Genomic DNA, 13,366 nt, shown 5'->3' on the forward strand with positions numbered 1-13,366 from the left:
CTGCATCTTAAACCAGCTCTCCAGCCAACTGAGTTAACCTACTATGCAATAAGCAAAGAAAATATAATTGTGGTGTTATATAAGTTATTTTAAAAGGGTAATTGGAATTCTTAGTTTAATTGGAGCAGAGATTATAAAGGCAAGCAGCTAAAGTTAAATTTGTATAGACTTTAATTAGAAAACATTTGGAAAACTTTGATAATTTTTGGCACTTCATTACAGAAAAGATATGAGCCAAGAGATTTGCATCATGGATTTACTGGGGTGTTGCCAGGGTGCAGAGTTAAGGCTATAAAGACAGCTTTGAGAAGTTAGTTTAAGTGATGTCTTGTTAAGTATTTTGCTAAGGCAGAGAGTAGTAGACTATTTTCAGTGTTTGGTGGGAGGATAAATTTTAAATGATAACAAAAAGCAATAGAGTGCAAGTTAGCCATTAGATAGCCAAATGAGAGATTTCTTGAATCAGCCCTGATTAAATTAGAGTTCATTTATGCAACTAATTAATTACTTTTTAAAAGAGTTAAAGAAGAAGTAACTTGTTTTTATTAAGTATCTTTCACAATCTCAGCAAGCCTTAAGGAGCCTCACAACCAATTAATACTTTTGAAACAATCACCCTTTTGTAGGCAAACAAAAGGTCACCAATTTCCACACAGCAAGGCACCACAACAGCAATGAGAGATGTTCCTATTTAATACTCATGATCAAGTTAGAAGGCTACTATTGGGTGAAGCTGGCACTTGATGAAGTATTAAAAGCATGAAGAGTGAACAGGATATTGGGATTAGACAAAGTCGCCCATGAATCAAAATCATGCAGACTTGAGGCAAATAGCTTGTTTGTGTGTGTGAAATTCAGAACTGCATTCAGATATTTTTTGTGGGATCCAACTACTTTGGTTGTATATCATATATAAATGAGCTTGTTTGTAATTTCAGGCATAATACATACTTGCAAGAATGCACAGGCCAACGTGAGCCCACCTACCAGCTGAACATTCATGATATTAAGCTACTGTTCCTGCGTTTTGCAATGGAGCAGTCATTCAGTGTTGACACTGGTGGAGGAGGCAGAGAAAGTAACATCCATCTCATTCCATATATAATGCATACAGTCCTTTATGTTCTTAATACGTAAGTGCCGTAAATTCTTAATTGAATTATGATTGTTTTTGAACTGCAAATAAATTGACATTATACGATCATATCATAGGACCCGGGCAACATCCCGAGAGGAGAAGAACCTACAGAGTTTCCTCGAACAGCCAAAAGAGAAATGGGTTGAAAATGCTTATGAGGTTGACGGACCACACTATTTTACCGTCTTAGCATTACACATTTTCCCACCTGAGAAATGGAAAGTGACCCGTCTTGATTTTCTAAAACGTCTCTTGGTCACAACTCAAGCAAGGAAAGCATCACCAAGTGGCTCCAACAAGTAAGAGAATAAACAGAGAGGCAAAAACACTAAGAACTTTCATGAGTAGCAAACGTGTTAATATGAAAATGTTTACTTTCAGCACTAAATTCATCAGGAAAGTGTGACAAGAGAACTTCTCCATGTCACATTGTTATAGTCTGAAAAAAGAAAATATCACTTTTATTCAATCTCCACCTAAACTTAGGAATCAACATCATCCCTTGAAATAGAACAAGATCCCAGTACTATTTCCTTAAAAGCAAAATGATCGTTGGTCTAAGATTAGCAGACTAATTTGGATTCCAGTGACATTGTATTTTTCACATAAATCAAATGTCAGTCTCTTTCTCCAGTCTATCATGGTGTAGAGCATGTTTTTCAACTTCCTTACATTTGAGCCTATCCTGTGTAATGTGAAGCTCTATGGAATTCAGTGCAGTATTGGATTAATAAGAAGGTTGGGGTATTTTAAAGCTTCCTTCTAGTTAACCTTCCCATCAAAGCCATTTTTCCTAGTTTCAAAAAAAAACTCACCCTTAAAGCCCTTCTACTAGTAAATGAATTGTCCCATCTAAGTCAATTTCTTGGTTACTCTGGTCAGTTATATTTTGAATAGTACAAATGTCTTTCATTTTATTATTTTGCTGAGTAGACTTAGTTCAAACAAACGTTTTCTGAAAATTGAATTTAACTTTCACAACATTTTGTTTGTATCCTCTGGTCCTTTACTGTTTAGTATCTCTGCTTGTGGAAATCACATTATTATGGGAACGCTAAGTACAGGGGTATCCTTTTGATGATTTATACTGGCTGTTTTGTTCCAGGTTTTGTTCACATCACTGAGTTCCTCATTCTCAAGTTACCTGTCCACATCCCTTTTAAAATGATTTAAGGAATCTGTGTTATTTACAGTAATTTATAGTGTGTTGACGTTGAACATGTCCAAAGAGTAAGGAGGAAAACAGGTACTTTTGTTAAGCAGTATGTTGTTAACCATTCTACTCTCTGCTAAGGACTAAGAATTAGTATTTTAGATTTCTTCATATTTTAATGAAATGTCTTGATTTTTAGATTGTCTGACAAATCTGTGAAGGAATATGCTGTGTACCGCCCCGTGCTGCTCTGCTGGGGATTAGTGGATCTTATGTATGGAATATTTAAGGTAGTATGTGTGTATATTGTTTTATATAGGGTGATGGGGAGGCAACACAGTAACCGGTGTGTTCTGTATGAACTGATCCTAAGCCTGCTGTGAAGGAGTTCAGCGACTCCTCATAAGGGAGTCAGGATAATTTAATTAATCAGTTCCCCTAACAACTTTGTAACACAAATTGAAATCAAATCTCAATTCAAACTGGATTGGCAATCAGAAAGGTGTATGTTAGCTAATGTATGGTTTGACTGAATGATAGAGATTGAGATGAATTGTCCTCCGAGTTATGTTACATCACTCTCCCATACGTTCATTCGTTTTGCATCTAATGCTGCCTTCTCCTCTTCTATAAACTGTATGATTTATATTTATTTAGTTTCATAAGCAAGGCACATTATTCACTCCTCCTGCATTCTGCAGTTCTGAATTTTCTTTTTATACTTTGCCATTGCAGAAGGTTCCTACAAGTAACACAGAGGGTGGCTGGTCCTACTCTCTTGCTGAATACATCCGACACAATGACATGCCAATCTATGAGGCAACAGACAGATCTCTCAAAACTTTCCAGGATGAATTTATGCCTGCTGAGTCATTTGCTGAATTTCTAGATGTTGCAGGTTAGTATTTAAATAAATGCTGTTCCTTCCTCCAGACTAATATAACGCTACTGCTGACCTTTGTCCCAAACCAGTAAAGCAGTTAAAATTGCCTCTATTTACTGGGTCTTTGAGATAAACTGTGTAGTTGAGTGTTTAGCTGTTTCAAGACATTTGTCTTCAAACTTGTTTCCACAACTGGATAGCAACAGCTTCAGTTGATATTCTTTTAGATCATGGACATCAGACAATAGTAAATTTGAATCTTAAGCTTTCATATTCTCTATCTGACTGAGAGATTGAATGGGATGCTGAATTCCAGCAAGGTGGTACATCTCTGCAACAATAAATGTTGTAACCAAAAAAAAATCAGGCTGATCTGAGTTGGTATTCAGGCAAATCTGGTTATTCACATTCATCAAAAAATGTCTCCAACTGTTTTTAATACAGTTAATAACTTTTAGTTGTGATGTGTTATTCTGCAAAATCCTACAATGACCACTCAATCCGTAATTCTTTTGTGTTCACTTTCTTTAGGTCTCTTAACAGAAGTTGAAGATCCTGACAACTTCCTAAAAGATCTTCTTAACTCCGTGCCCTAAAATGTTCCAAGCTCATCTTCTCAAAAACAAAGCTGATATTTAACTCTGTAATTTTAGAAATATTACATTTGCATTTTGACTCTTCGAAAGCAGTTGAAATTATTTTTGCCTCAGTTCTGCAGCACCTGCTTCTTTTTGTGTGTGAAGCATTCTGGATTTAAGGTTTTAACGTACTCGTGTACAGAGGAATAATACTGGAATTGTCATTTAACCTGACTGCATGGAGTACATTTGGTTTACTTTCTTATTTTGTTCTTGTATTCAGTATTTCACAGTAACATGTTGTGTATTTAAATGTTGTGTTAAAGCTCTAGTTCACTATTACTTCCAATAAAGTTAAATCATGATCTTTCTTGAGGTCAGTCTGTATTTGGTTTAGTGTTCAGAGTCAAGCTAACCTTGTTCAGCTGCAGCTGATGATTAGGACTTGTGTAAAATTGCTTATAAACAAAAAAGCAAATAAAATTTAAAATTGTTTGTAAGGGCCCTCTTGTGGCTCAGAGGTAATGTCCCTCCTCCTGAACCAAGATGCCCACATGCAAGTCCTACCTGCTGCTGAGGTGTGGAATAACATCTCTGAACAAGTTGATTAGAAGATAAGTTAAATTAAAAACAAAATTGCTTGTAAATAAAAAAAAATTAAAATTCAGTTTTAAAAATAGGAACAAAGTAAAATTGCTTGCTAGGCTCTTATGGCATAGTGGTAGTTCCCTAACCCTGAACCAGGAGTCCCGGGGTCAAGTCCCATCAGCTGCAGAGCTATTCAATAACATCTTTGAAAAGGTTGATTAGAAAAATAGATTAGCAAGAAATAAATGGCCCTCTTATGACACAGTGGTGTTGTCCCTCCCCCTCTACAGGCAGGGCCAGGTTCAAGTCCTGCCTACTCCAAAGGTGTGTAGTAACACCTATGGACAGGATAGTCTTTAAAAAAAGGTTACTTTTTAATTTAAAATTGCTTGTATGTTGCACAGTAAATGGCAAAGCTCCTTTTACCGGCCCAACAAGCAAATTTCTCATGAAAAATGCTAGAATTGATGATAAATTCTGAGTGTTAATTTTCACTGAACTTAAAGATTAGCTAGGGTTAATGTCACATTTGAAATGTCCACAATTAACTGGTTCTCACACTAGTAACAACACTTCTAAAACAACAGTAGCATGCATTTAAATACAGTGAATCTTCCAGGTTTTCAGGAGTGAAGTCTAGAGGAACCTAGTACTAAACCATAAAATAAAAACAAAACATTGTGGCAGCTACAGACCTGAAATTTTGTTTTAAGAAGTCTTGGAGAAACTCAGTAGGCACTGCAGCATCTGTGGTGAGAAACAAAAGTTAATGTTTCTAGGCCACTAGACTTGTTTTCCTATTTTGAAGAAGTCATATTGGACTTGAAGCTTTAAACTCTTTCTCTCCACAGATGCTGCCAGAATTGCTGAGTTTCCCCAATATTTTGTTTTAAATTTCAGATCTGAAGCATTTTGTTTATTGCTACTCAGCTGCTGCAATGCAGAGGGACACCAACAGCACACATTCAATTCTCTCAGTCTGAAGTCACCATGAAAGTCCTGCTTTCTCAACCCTGCCCCCTTGACTGAGGCACAGCGACCCTCAGTTTAAATTCACCACCAGTTTTAATGAGTGAGCAACCATGGTTTTCTGGAACTGTGGTGATTTCAGTTCCAATATGGAAACTTAATCTGAGACAACATATCTTTTTCCCTGTTCCTTTCTTGAAGTTTCATTTTAGTTGATCTTAAAATCGAAATGGAGAGAACGAGTCCACTCTTAACTGTTGCTGAAATTATTGAACTTTGTTTTGGCTGTAACAGAATGAGGTTAGAGATGCAACTGAATACAACTTTCACTAATTTATTCTGATGAAAGATCACTTACTTGAAATGTTAACTCTGTTTCCTACTCTTCCTGATCCAAAATATTTCCAGTTCTTTCTATTTTAAATTTCACAAATAAAATTAATAAATTTTATCACTGTGCCATCCAAACATAAGCAGAAACAAATGCATGATTCTTATAGTATTCATCTGAAATTCCTTTTGTTGGTACCCTAAAGACTAACATTTATCAAAAAGGTGATTGGCTAATTGCATTCTGTTGTACTCCAGGAAGAAAGGGACATGTACATGCAGGGTTTCTCTAGTCTCCATTGATAGTGAGCACATTTAGAACATAGAATAGTACAGCACAGAACAGGCCCTTCAGCCCATGATGTTGTGCCAACCATTGATCCTAATGTACGAACCCTCAAATTTCTGTGACCATTTGCATGTCCAGCAGTCTCTTAAATATCCCCAAACACCCCGCTTACACAACTGCTGCTGGCAACGCATTCCATGCTCTTACAACTCTCTGTGTAAAGAACCCACCTCTGTCATCCCCTCTGTTAACAATTTCTGCTCTGGGAAAAAGTCTCTGGCTATCAATTCTATCTATACCTCAATTAGGTCCCCTCTCTTCCTTCTATTTTCCAATGATAAAGGTCCGAGCTCAGTCAACCTCTCTTCGTAAGATAAGCCCTCCATTCCAGGCAGCATCCTGGTAAACCTCCTCTGAACCCTCTCCAAAGCATCCACTTCTTTCCTATCATAGGGCGACCAGAACTGGAAACAGTATTCCAAGTGCGGTCTAACCAAAGTTTTATAGAGCTGCAACAAGATCTCATGGCTCTTAAACTCAATCCCCCTGTTAATGAAAGCCAAAACACCATATGCTTTCTTAACAATCCTGTCCACCTGGGTGGCAATTTTAAGGGATCTCTGTACCTGCACACCAAGATCCCGCTGTTCCTCCACACTGTCAAGAATCCTGTCTTTAATCCTGTACTCAACTTTCAAGTTCAACCTTCCAAAATGCATCACTTCACATTTATCCAGTTTGAACTCCATCTGCCACACCTCAGTCCATCTCTGCATCCTGTCAATGTCACGCTGCAGCCTACAACTGTCCTCTATACTGTCAACGACACCTCCAACCTTTGTGTCATCTGCAAACTTGCTAACCCATCCTTCAATCTCCTCATCCAAGTCATTAATAAAAATTACAAAGAGTAGAAGCCCAAGAACAGAGCCCTGTGGAACACTACTCACCACTGACTTCCAGGCAGAATACTTTCCTTCCACTACCACTCGCTGTCTTCTGTCGACCAGCCAATTCTGTATCCAGACAGCTAAATTTCCCTGTATCCCATTCCTCCTGACCTTCTGATCGAGTCTACCATGGGGAACCTTATCAAATGCCTTGCTAAATTCCAGATACACCACATCCACCACTGGACCCTCATCAACTTGTCTAGTAATATCCTCAAAGAACCCAATAAGATTTGTGAGGCATGACTTGCCCCTCTCAAAGCCATGCTGACTGCATTTAGTCAAGCCATGCTCTTCCAGATGGTCATAAATCCTATCGTTCAGAATCCTTTCTAACACCCTGCAGATGACAGACGTGAGACTGACTGGTCTGTAATTGCCAGGGATTTCCCTATTTCCTTTCTTGAAGAGACAAATTACATTTGCCTCCCTCCAGTCCTCAGGTACGACTCCGGTGGAGAGCGAGGATGCAAAGATCTTCGCAAGCAGCAAAGCAATCACATTTCTCGCTTCCCAAAGCAACCGAGGACAAATCTGGTCTGGCCCTGGCGAATTGTCTTAATGTTTGTCAAAATTTTCAGCACATCAGCTTCCTCAATCTCTATCCGTTCCAGCATGCTTACCTGCTTCTCAATGGTTTCATTCACTACAAGGTCCTTTTTCTTTAGTAAAGACAGAAGCAAAAAACTCATTTAGGGCTTTCCCTACCTCCTCAGACTCTATACACAAGTTCCCTACGCTATCCCTGATTGGCCCTACACTTTCTTTGATCATTCTCTTCTTCCTCACATACATGTAAAATGCCTTTGGATTCTCCCTAATCCTTCCTGCCAAACCTTTTTCGTGCCCCTCCCACTCTCTTCAGACCATTTTTGAGCTCCTTCCTCGCCTGCCTGTAATCCTCTAGAGCTGAGCAAGACCCTTGCTTCCTCCACAAATAAATTTGTACAATAGTAATTTGTAAACAGTACAATAGGTGCTATTAGGCAGCAGCACTTCTAGATCATTTGTCTTGTAAGTTCCCTTTGAAATATTATTTATGAAAGTGAAATGGAATAAGCAACTTGCTTCCTATAAAACACAAAACATCCCAAAATACTTGTAAGCAAAATTTTGACCATGAGCTACACACAGCTTAATCCTAAAGCACAGGGACAGATAACCTGAAGCTTGAGCAAAGAGGTAGATTTTTAACGAGCAGCAAATTTAAAAGACAGAATTCGCTACCTTAGGATCAAGACAGCTTGAAGTATAACTGCCATGATTGTCTTGATTAAAATCAGGGTTATGAATGAGGCCAGAATTGGAGGGGAACATAGATTTATAGAGTTGAAGGTTACATAGATAAGAGGGGTGTGAGGCCATGAAGAAATTTGAAAACAAGATTGAATGTTTTAAAACTAAAGCATCATCAATCTAATATCCAATGAAGGCCAGTAAGCAGTTGGTGCAAGTTAAAGTATGGTAAGCATTGTTTTGGGTAAGCTCAATTTATGTAGAATGGAAAATGGATGCTCTGCCAGGAGGGCATTGGTAAAGTTCAGCTGGAGCAAGTTTCAAGTATAGTGATATAATAGAACATAGAACATTACAGCGCAGTACAGGCCCTTCGGCCCTCGATGTTGTGCCGCCCTGTCATACTAATCTGAAGCCCATCCCGACCTACACTATTCCATGTACGTCCATATGCCTGTCCAATGACGACTTAAATGCACTTAAACTTGGCAAATCTACTCCCATTGCAGGCAAAGCATTCCATACCCTTACTACTCTGAGTAAAGAAACTACCTCTGACATCTGTCTTATACCTATCTCCCCTCACTTTAAAGTTGTGTCCCCTCGTGTTTGCCATTCCCATACTTGGTAAAAGGCTCTCCCTGTCCACCCTATCTAACCCTCTGATTATCTTGTATGTCTCTATTAAGTCACCTCTCAACCACCTTCTCTCTAATGAGAACAGCCTCAAGGCCCCCTCAGCCTTTCCTCATAAGACATTCCTTCCATACCAGGCAACATCCTAGTAAATCTCCTCTGCACCCTTTCCAAAGCTTCCACATCCTTATAATGCGGTGACCAGAACTGTACACAATACTCCAAGTGTGGCCATACCAGAGCTTTGTACCGCTGCAGCATAACCACCTGGTTCTGGAACTCAATCCCTCTATTAATAAAGGCCAAAACACTCTATGCCTTTTTAACAACCCTGTCAATATGGAAAAATAAATTGGTGGTATTGAAAATGGAGCAAATCTGTGCTGGAAATACATTCTAAGGAAAAACCATTGGAAATAATGTGGTTTAACTTCAGTTCAAGGGATGAAAATGGTGATTGGAGGGTACAGATGATTTTCCCAGAATTTAGTTGGAGGAAATTTCTGATCATTCAATGTTGATCATCAGATGTGTATACTGTGAGGTTTGAGGGGTCTAGAGAGATGGTTGTAAGAGAGAACTGCATGTTGTCAGCTTACAAACAGGAACTAATATGTTTTTGGACTATATCACCAAAAGGTAGCATTAACATCAAGATCCTGAACAACTCAAACAGAACTGCAAGAGAAGAAACAAAAACCACAAATGAAGTCTGTTCCAATAAGGCTTTAATTCAATGAAAATAAGCACCGTTGTTTCTGTCCAATGTAAATGGAATACTCAAACATTTCAACTATCATGTTTACAATTGACATTCATGCATGTGGTTAATCATTATTTGATCAGTAAAATTGATTGTTTTACATATAGATGTTTGAGTGGTGGGGACAATACATTAATTTATTTCAGTGGACTTCTGTATAGCGCCAACTTGGAATAGCTGAAACATGTTCACCAGGTTCTACTGCCTAATCCCTAGATAAAGGCTGACCGGTGGTTATAGAGTTAGTATGAAAGTGATATCAACAAGTTGAGTCATCTTTGAAAGCGTCAGTCTTTCAAACTGAGGTTATACGCAATTCAATGGAAAGTCTCTGCTCAGACAAGTTCATGAGATGCAAGTGTTGGGGATCATTATTGCTTATATAACAAGGTGGAGTTTATTCACTTTTCAATATTTCAGAGTACTTTAGTGCAATTTGATGCATCATGTTTCCACACCCTGTTTCAGTTTAATTTCTTTCTGGCCTTCATCAAAACCTTGAAAGGTGTGGTTACTAGCTAAATAATCTCTTTGCACGAAAGGTGTGTCAGTTATGCTCTATTGCATAACTTGTCTTAATCATGTTGTTTAAACCACAAGAATATGAGAAATCGGAGCAAGAATAGGCAATTCAGCCTCACGTCTGCACTGCCATTTAAGATCAATATGACTGAACTCTTCTTAATCTCAATTCCACTTTCCTACCCATTCTCTGTAACCCATTAATCATTACTAATTCAAAATCTGACCATCTCCTCATTTATTCAGTGTCACAGCATCCAACGCACTATATGGTAGTGAATTCCACCGATTGAGAGGAGTAATTTCTCCCCATTTCTGTTTTAAATCTGTCACCTTTTAGCCTGTGACCTCATTCTACATAGCCCCACAAGGGGAAGCAACTGCTCTATGTCTATTTTGTTAATGTCCATGTATACCTCGGTGAGATCGCCTCTTTTCCTAAGACATGCCTTTCATCTCTGTGATTAATGTAGTGAACATTCTCTGAACTTTTCAAGTAAGTAAGGCGATCCAAAACTGTACATGGTACTCCAGATGTAGTCTTGCCAAGGCCTTGTACAATTCTAACATTTTCCTGCTTTTATATTCTAGTGTTTCAGCAATAAATGCCAAAATTCATTTTGCCCTCATTACCTGCTGTACCTGCATTCTTGCTTTCTGCAATACATTCACAAAGACACCCAGGTCCCTTTTGTACTGAACCATTTGAAGTTTCTCTTCATTCATATAATAAGTTGTGTTGTTTAATTCTTTGACCAAAATGGACAACCTCACACTTATTCATCTCAAACCCCATATGCCAAGTTTTGGCCTTTTCACCTAATTTATCCATATCAGTTTGTAAATTTCTTATTCTTTGCACTTTCCCATCTATTTTAGTATCATTTGCAAATTTGTCTGACCTACATTCTATCCCTGAGTCCAAGTCACTAATGTAAATTGTTGCAGCCTTTAGGACCGAACACCGTGGCACCCCATGAGTTACAGCTTGCCAACCAGAAAAAGATATTTATCCCAACTCTTTGCTTTCTGTTGGTTAGCCAATCCTGTATCCAAGCGAATATATTACTCGTGACCCTGTATGGTCTTACCTTGTATATTAACCTGTTGTGTAAAATCTTATCAAATGCATTCTGGCAGACCAGATATATCTACAAGACCCCATTATCCAACTTCCTTTGAAGAACTCTAGCAAATTAGTCAAATATGATTTACCCTTTACTACTACCTTAATAATGGATTTCAACAATTTCTCAACAACAGACGTTAAACTAACTTGTCTATAGTTTCCTACTTTCTGCCTCCCTCCTTTTTTGAATTAAGGGTGTTATATTAGCATTTTCCCAATCCGCTGGAACCTTTCTAGAATCCAGAGGTTTTGGAATATTGTAATCAATGCATCCATCATTTTAGCTGCCATTTCCTTTAAGACTGTAGAATGCAGGCCTTCAGACCTTGCTCTTTTAATGTCAGTAGTTTGCTCGGTACTGTTTCCCAAGTGGTGGTGATTGTTCTAAGTTCTTTCTTTCTTATATAATTGTGCATTATCTATTACTGTTGGGATGGGTTCAGTGTACTCTACTGTGAAAACTGAGGCAAAATATTACTTTAGTATGTCTGTCTTTTTTGTATTCCTTATTATTAATTCCCCAGCGTTGTCCTCTAAAGGGCCAACAAATATCCTTTTGAATAATTGCAATTACACCAGTGTTTTTATTCATCTGAAAGACTTGGGTGCCAGTGGCAAGCTCCTGCCTAACCCTAATTACTCTTGAGAAAATGGTGAGTCATCATTTTCTATCTTTGGTGAAGATTTATGTGTATTACAGTTAGGCAGAGAGATCCAGGGATTGTAACACAGCAATGAAGAAGAAATGATAATCTATTTCCAAGTCAGGCTGCTGTGTTCGTTGGAGCTGGTGCTCGCAAATGCTGTTGCCTTTATCTTTCTAGGTGATAAACATTGAAGAAGCCATGATAAATTACTACAGTGAAATTTGTAGATGATACCATGCTGGAGACATGATATGCTATTGGTGAAGGTAGTCATGCTGACTGCTTTTTCTGGGTAGGATTGAGTAATTGATTCTCTTTAATGTTGTTGGAGCTGCATTCATTCAGGCATTTCGACACTGTTTCATTACATTCATGACTGGAATATTGAAGGTGGTGAAAAGGCCTTGGGAGTCAGGAGGTCAGTCAGTCGGTCACTATCGAATACACAAACTTTTACTTGGTCTTTTAGCCAAACATTTACATAACTGGTCCAGTTAATTTTCTGGGCAATGGTGATGAATGCAATCATGCCATTAAATGCTAGGGAGTGGTGGTTAGCCTTCCTCCTGTTGGAGTTAGTCATTGCCTGAACCTTGTGTGATCCAAAGCATAGTTGCCAACATTGTACATCATTAAAAATCACTCAACACTCAATAGGTTTATTTGGAAGTGCAAGCTTTCGGAACACTGTTCCTTTGTCAGGTAACTAGTGAAGCAGGATCGTAGGACACAGAATTTATAATAAAAGATCATAGTGTCATACAACTGATGTGATATATTGAACAAACCTAGATTGCTGTTAAGTCTTTCATCTTTTAGAATGGGTTGCAAGTTTCGATTCATATTGTATCAGCTGTATGACATTATGATCTTCTATAAATTCTGTGTCCTATGATCCTGCTCTATTAGCGACCTGATAAAAGAGCAGCGCTCCAAAAACTTATATTTCCAAATAAACCTGTTGGACTATAACCTGATGTTGTGATTTTTAACTTTGTCCAACACCGGCACCTCTACATTATTGTACAGACTATTTCATTATCTGAGAAGTTGTGAAATCCTTAGTGAATTCCAACTTCTGATCATTTACTGAAGTGAAAGTTGTCAGTGAAGACGATTGGTGCTCAGATACAACTCTAGGAACTCATTTTGATTTGCATTTTTAAAACTAGGCCTAGTTTATGTATATTCAGAAGTATTTAGCATAATAACTTCTAATTGGTTTCTCTCTCTCCCTCTCTCCTGTGAGTGGAGAAGTAAAAGAAAATGTTGGGTAGGTAGCTATTCCCTGTCTCTGCAAATTCCCTTCTTTAAATGAAAAATCAAAAAAATGTTCAAAGATACTGAAAGGGTGAATCCTCAAATAATTAATATACAATTGACAAGCAGTGTTTCCTTAACCTCATCAACAAGTCGACAAGGATCTGAACATTCACGGTGATATTTGTAATGCAGATTCGTAATGCTTCACGGACATTTTTTGTTCTGTCCCCACCCATAACATTTGTGTCTTGTCTTTGTGTGCCTGTTTGTATATGTATGCATTTTTCAAAAG

At 38.1% G+C, this 13,366-nt stretch overlaps 1 protein-coding gene across 8 annotated transcripts in view; it reads left to right on the forward strand.

The window, feature by feature from the left end:
- The window catches only part of ubr4 (ubiquitin protein ligase E3 component n-recognin 4), a 202,298-nt gene extending 198,179 nt beyond the window's left edge, over positions 1 to 4,119 (forward strand). For all 8 annotated transcript variants that reach the window (XM_087980458.1, XM_043675848.2, XM_087980459.1 and 5 more), the window contains 5 exons: positions 939 to 1,133; positions 1,213 to 1,437; positions 2,491 to 2,581; positions 3,027 to 3,189; positions 3,706 to 4,119. In XM_087980458.1, coding sequence (XP_087836584.1) covers positions 939 to 1,133; positions 1,213 to 1,437; positions 2,491 to 2,581; positions 3,027 to 3,189; positions 3,706 to 3,770 — 739 coding nt within the window. In that variant the 3' untranslated portion in view covers positions 3,771 to 4,119. The remainder of the gene's footprint in view (positions 1 to 938; positions 1,134 to 1,212; positions 1,438 to 2,490; positions 2,582 to 3,026; positions 3,190 to 3,705) is intronic.
- The last annotated feature ends 9,247 nt before the right edge of the window (positions 4,120 to 13,366 follow it).

This window comes from Chiloscyllium plagiosum, unplaced genomic scaffold (assembly GCF_037043375.1).
Source record: "Chiloscyllium plagiosum isolate Xiang-an unplaced genomic scaffold, Cpla_swu_hap1 HiC_scaffold_37, whole genome shotgun sequence".
NCBI lineage: Eukaryota > Metazoa > Chordata > Chondrichthyes > Orectolobiformes > Hemiscylliidae > Chiloscyllium > Chiloscyllium plagiosum.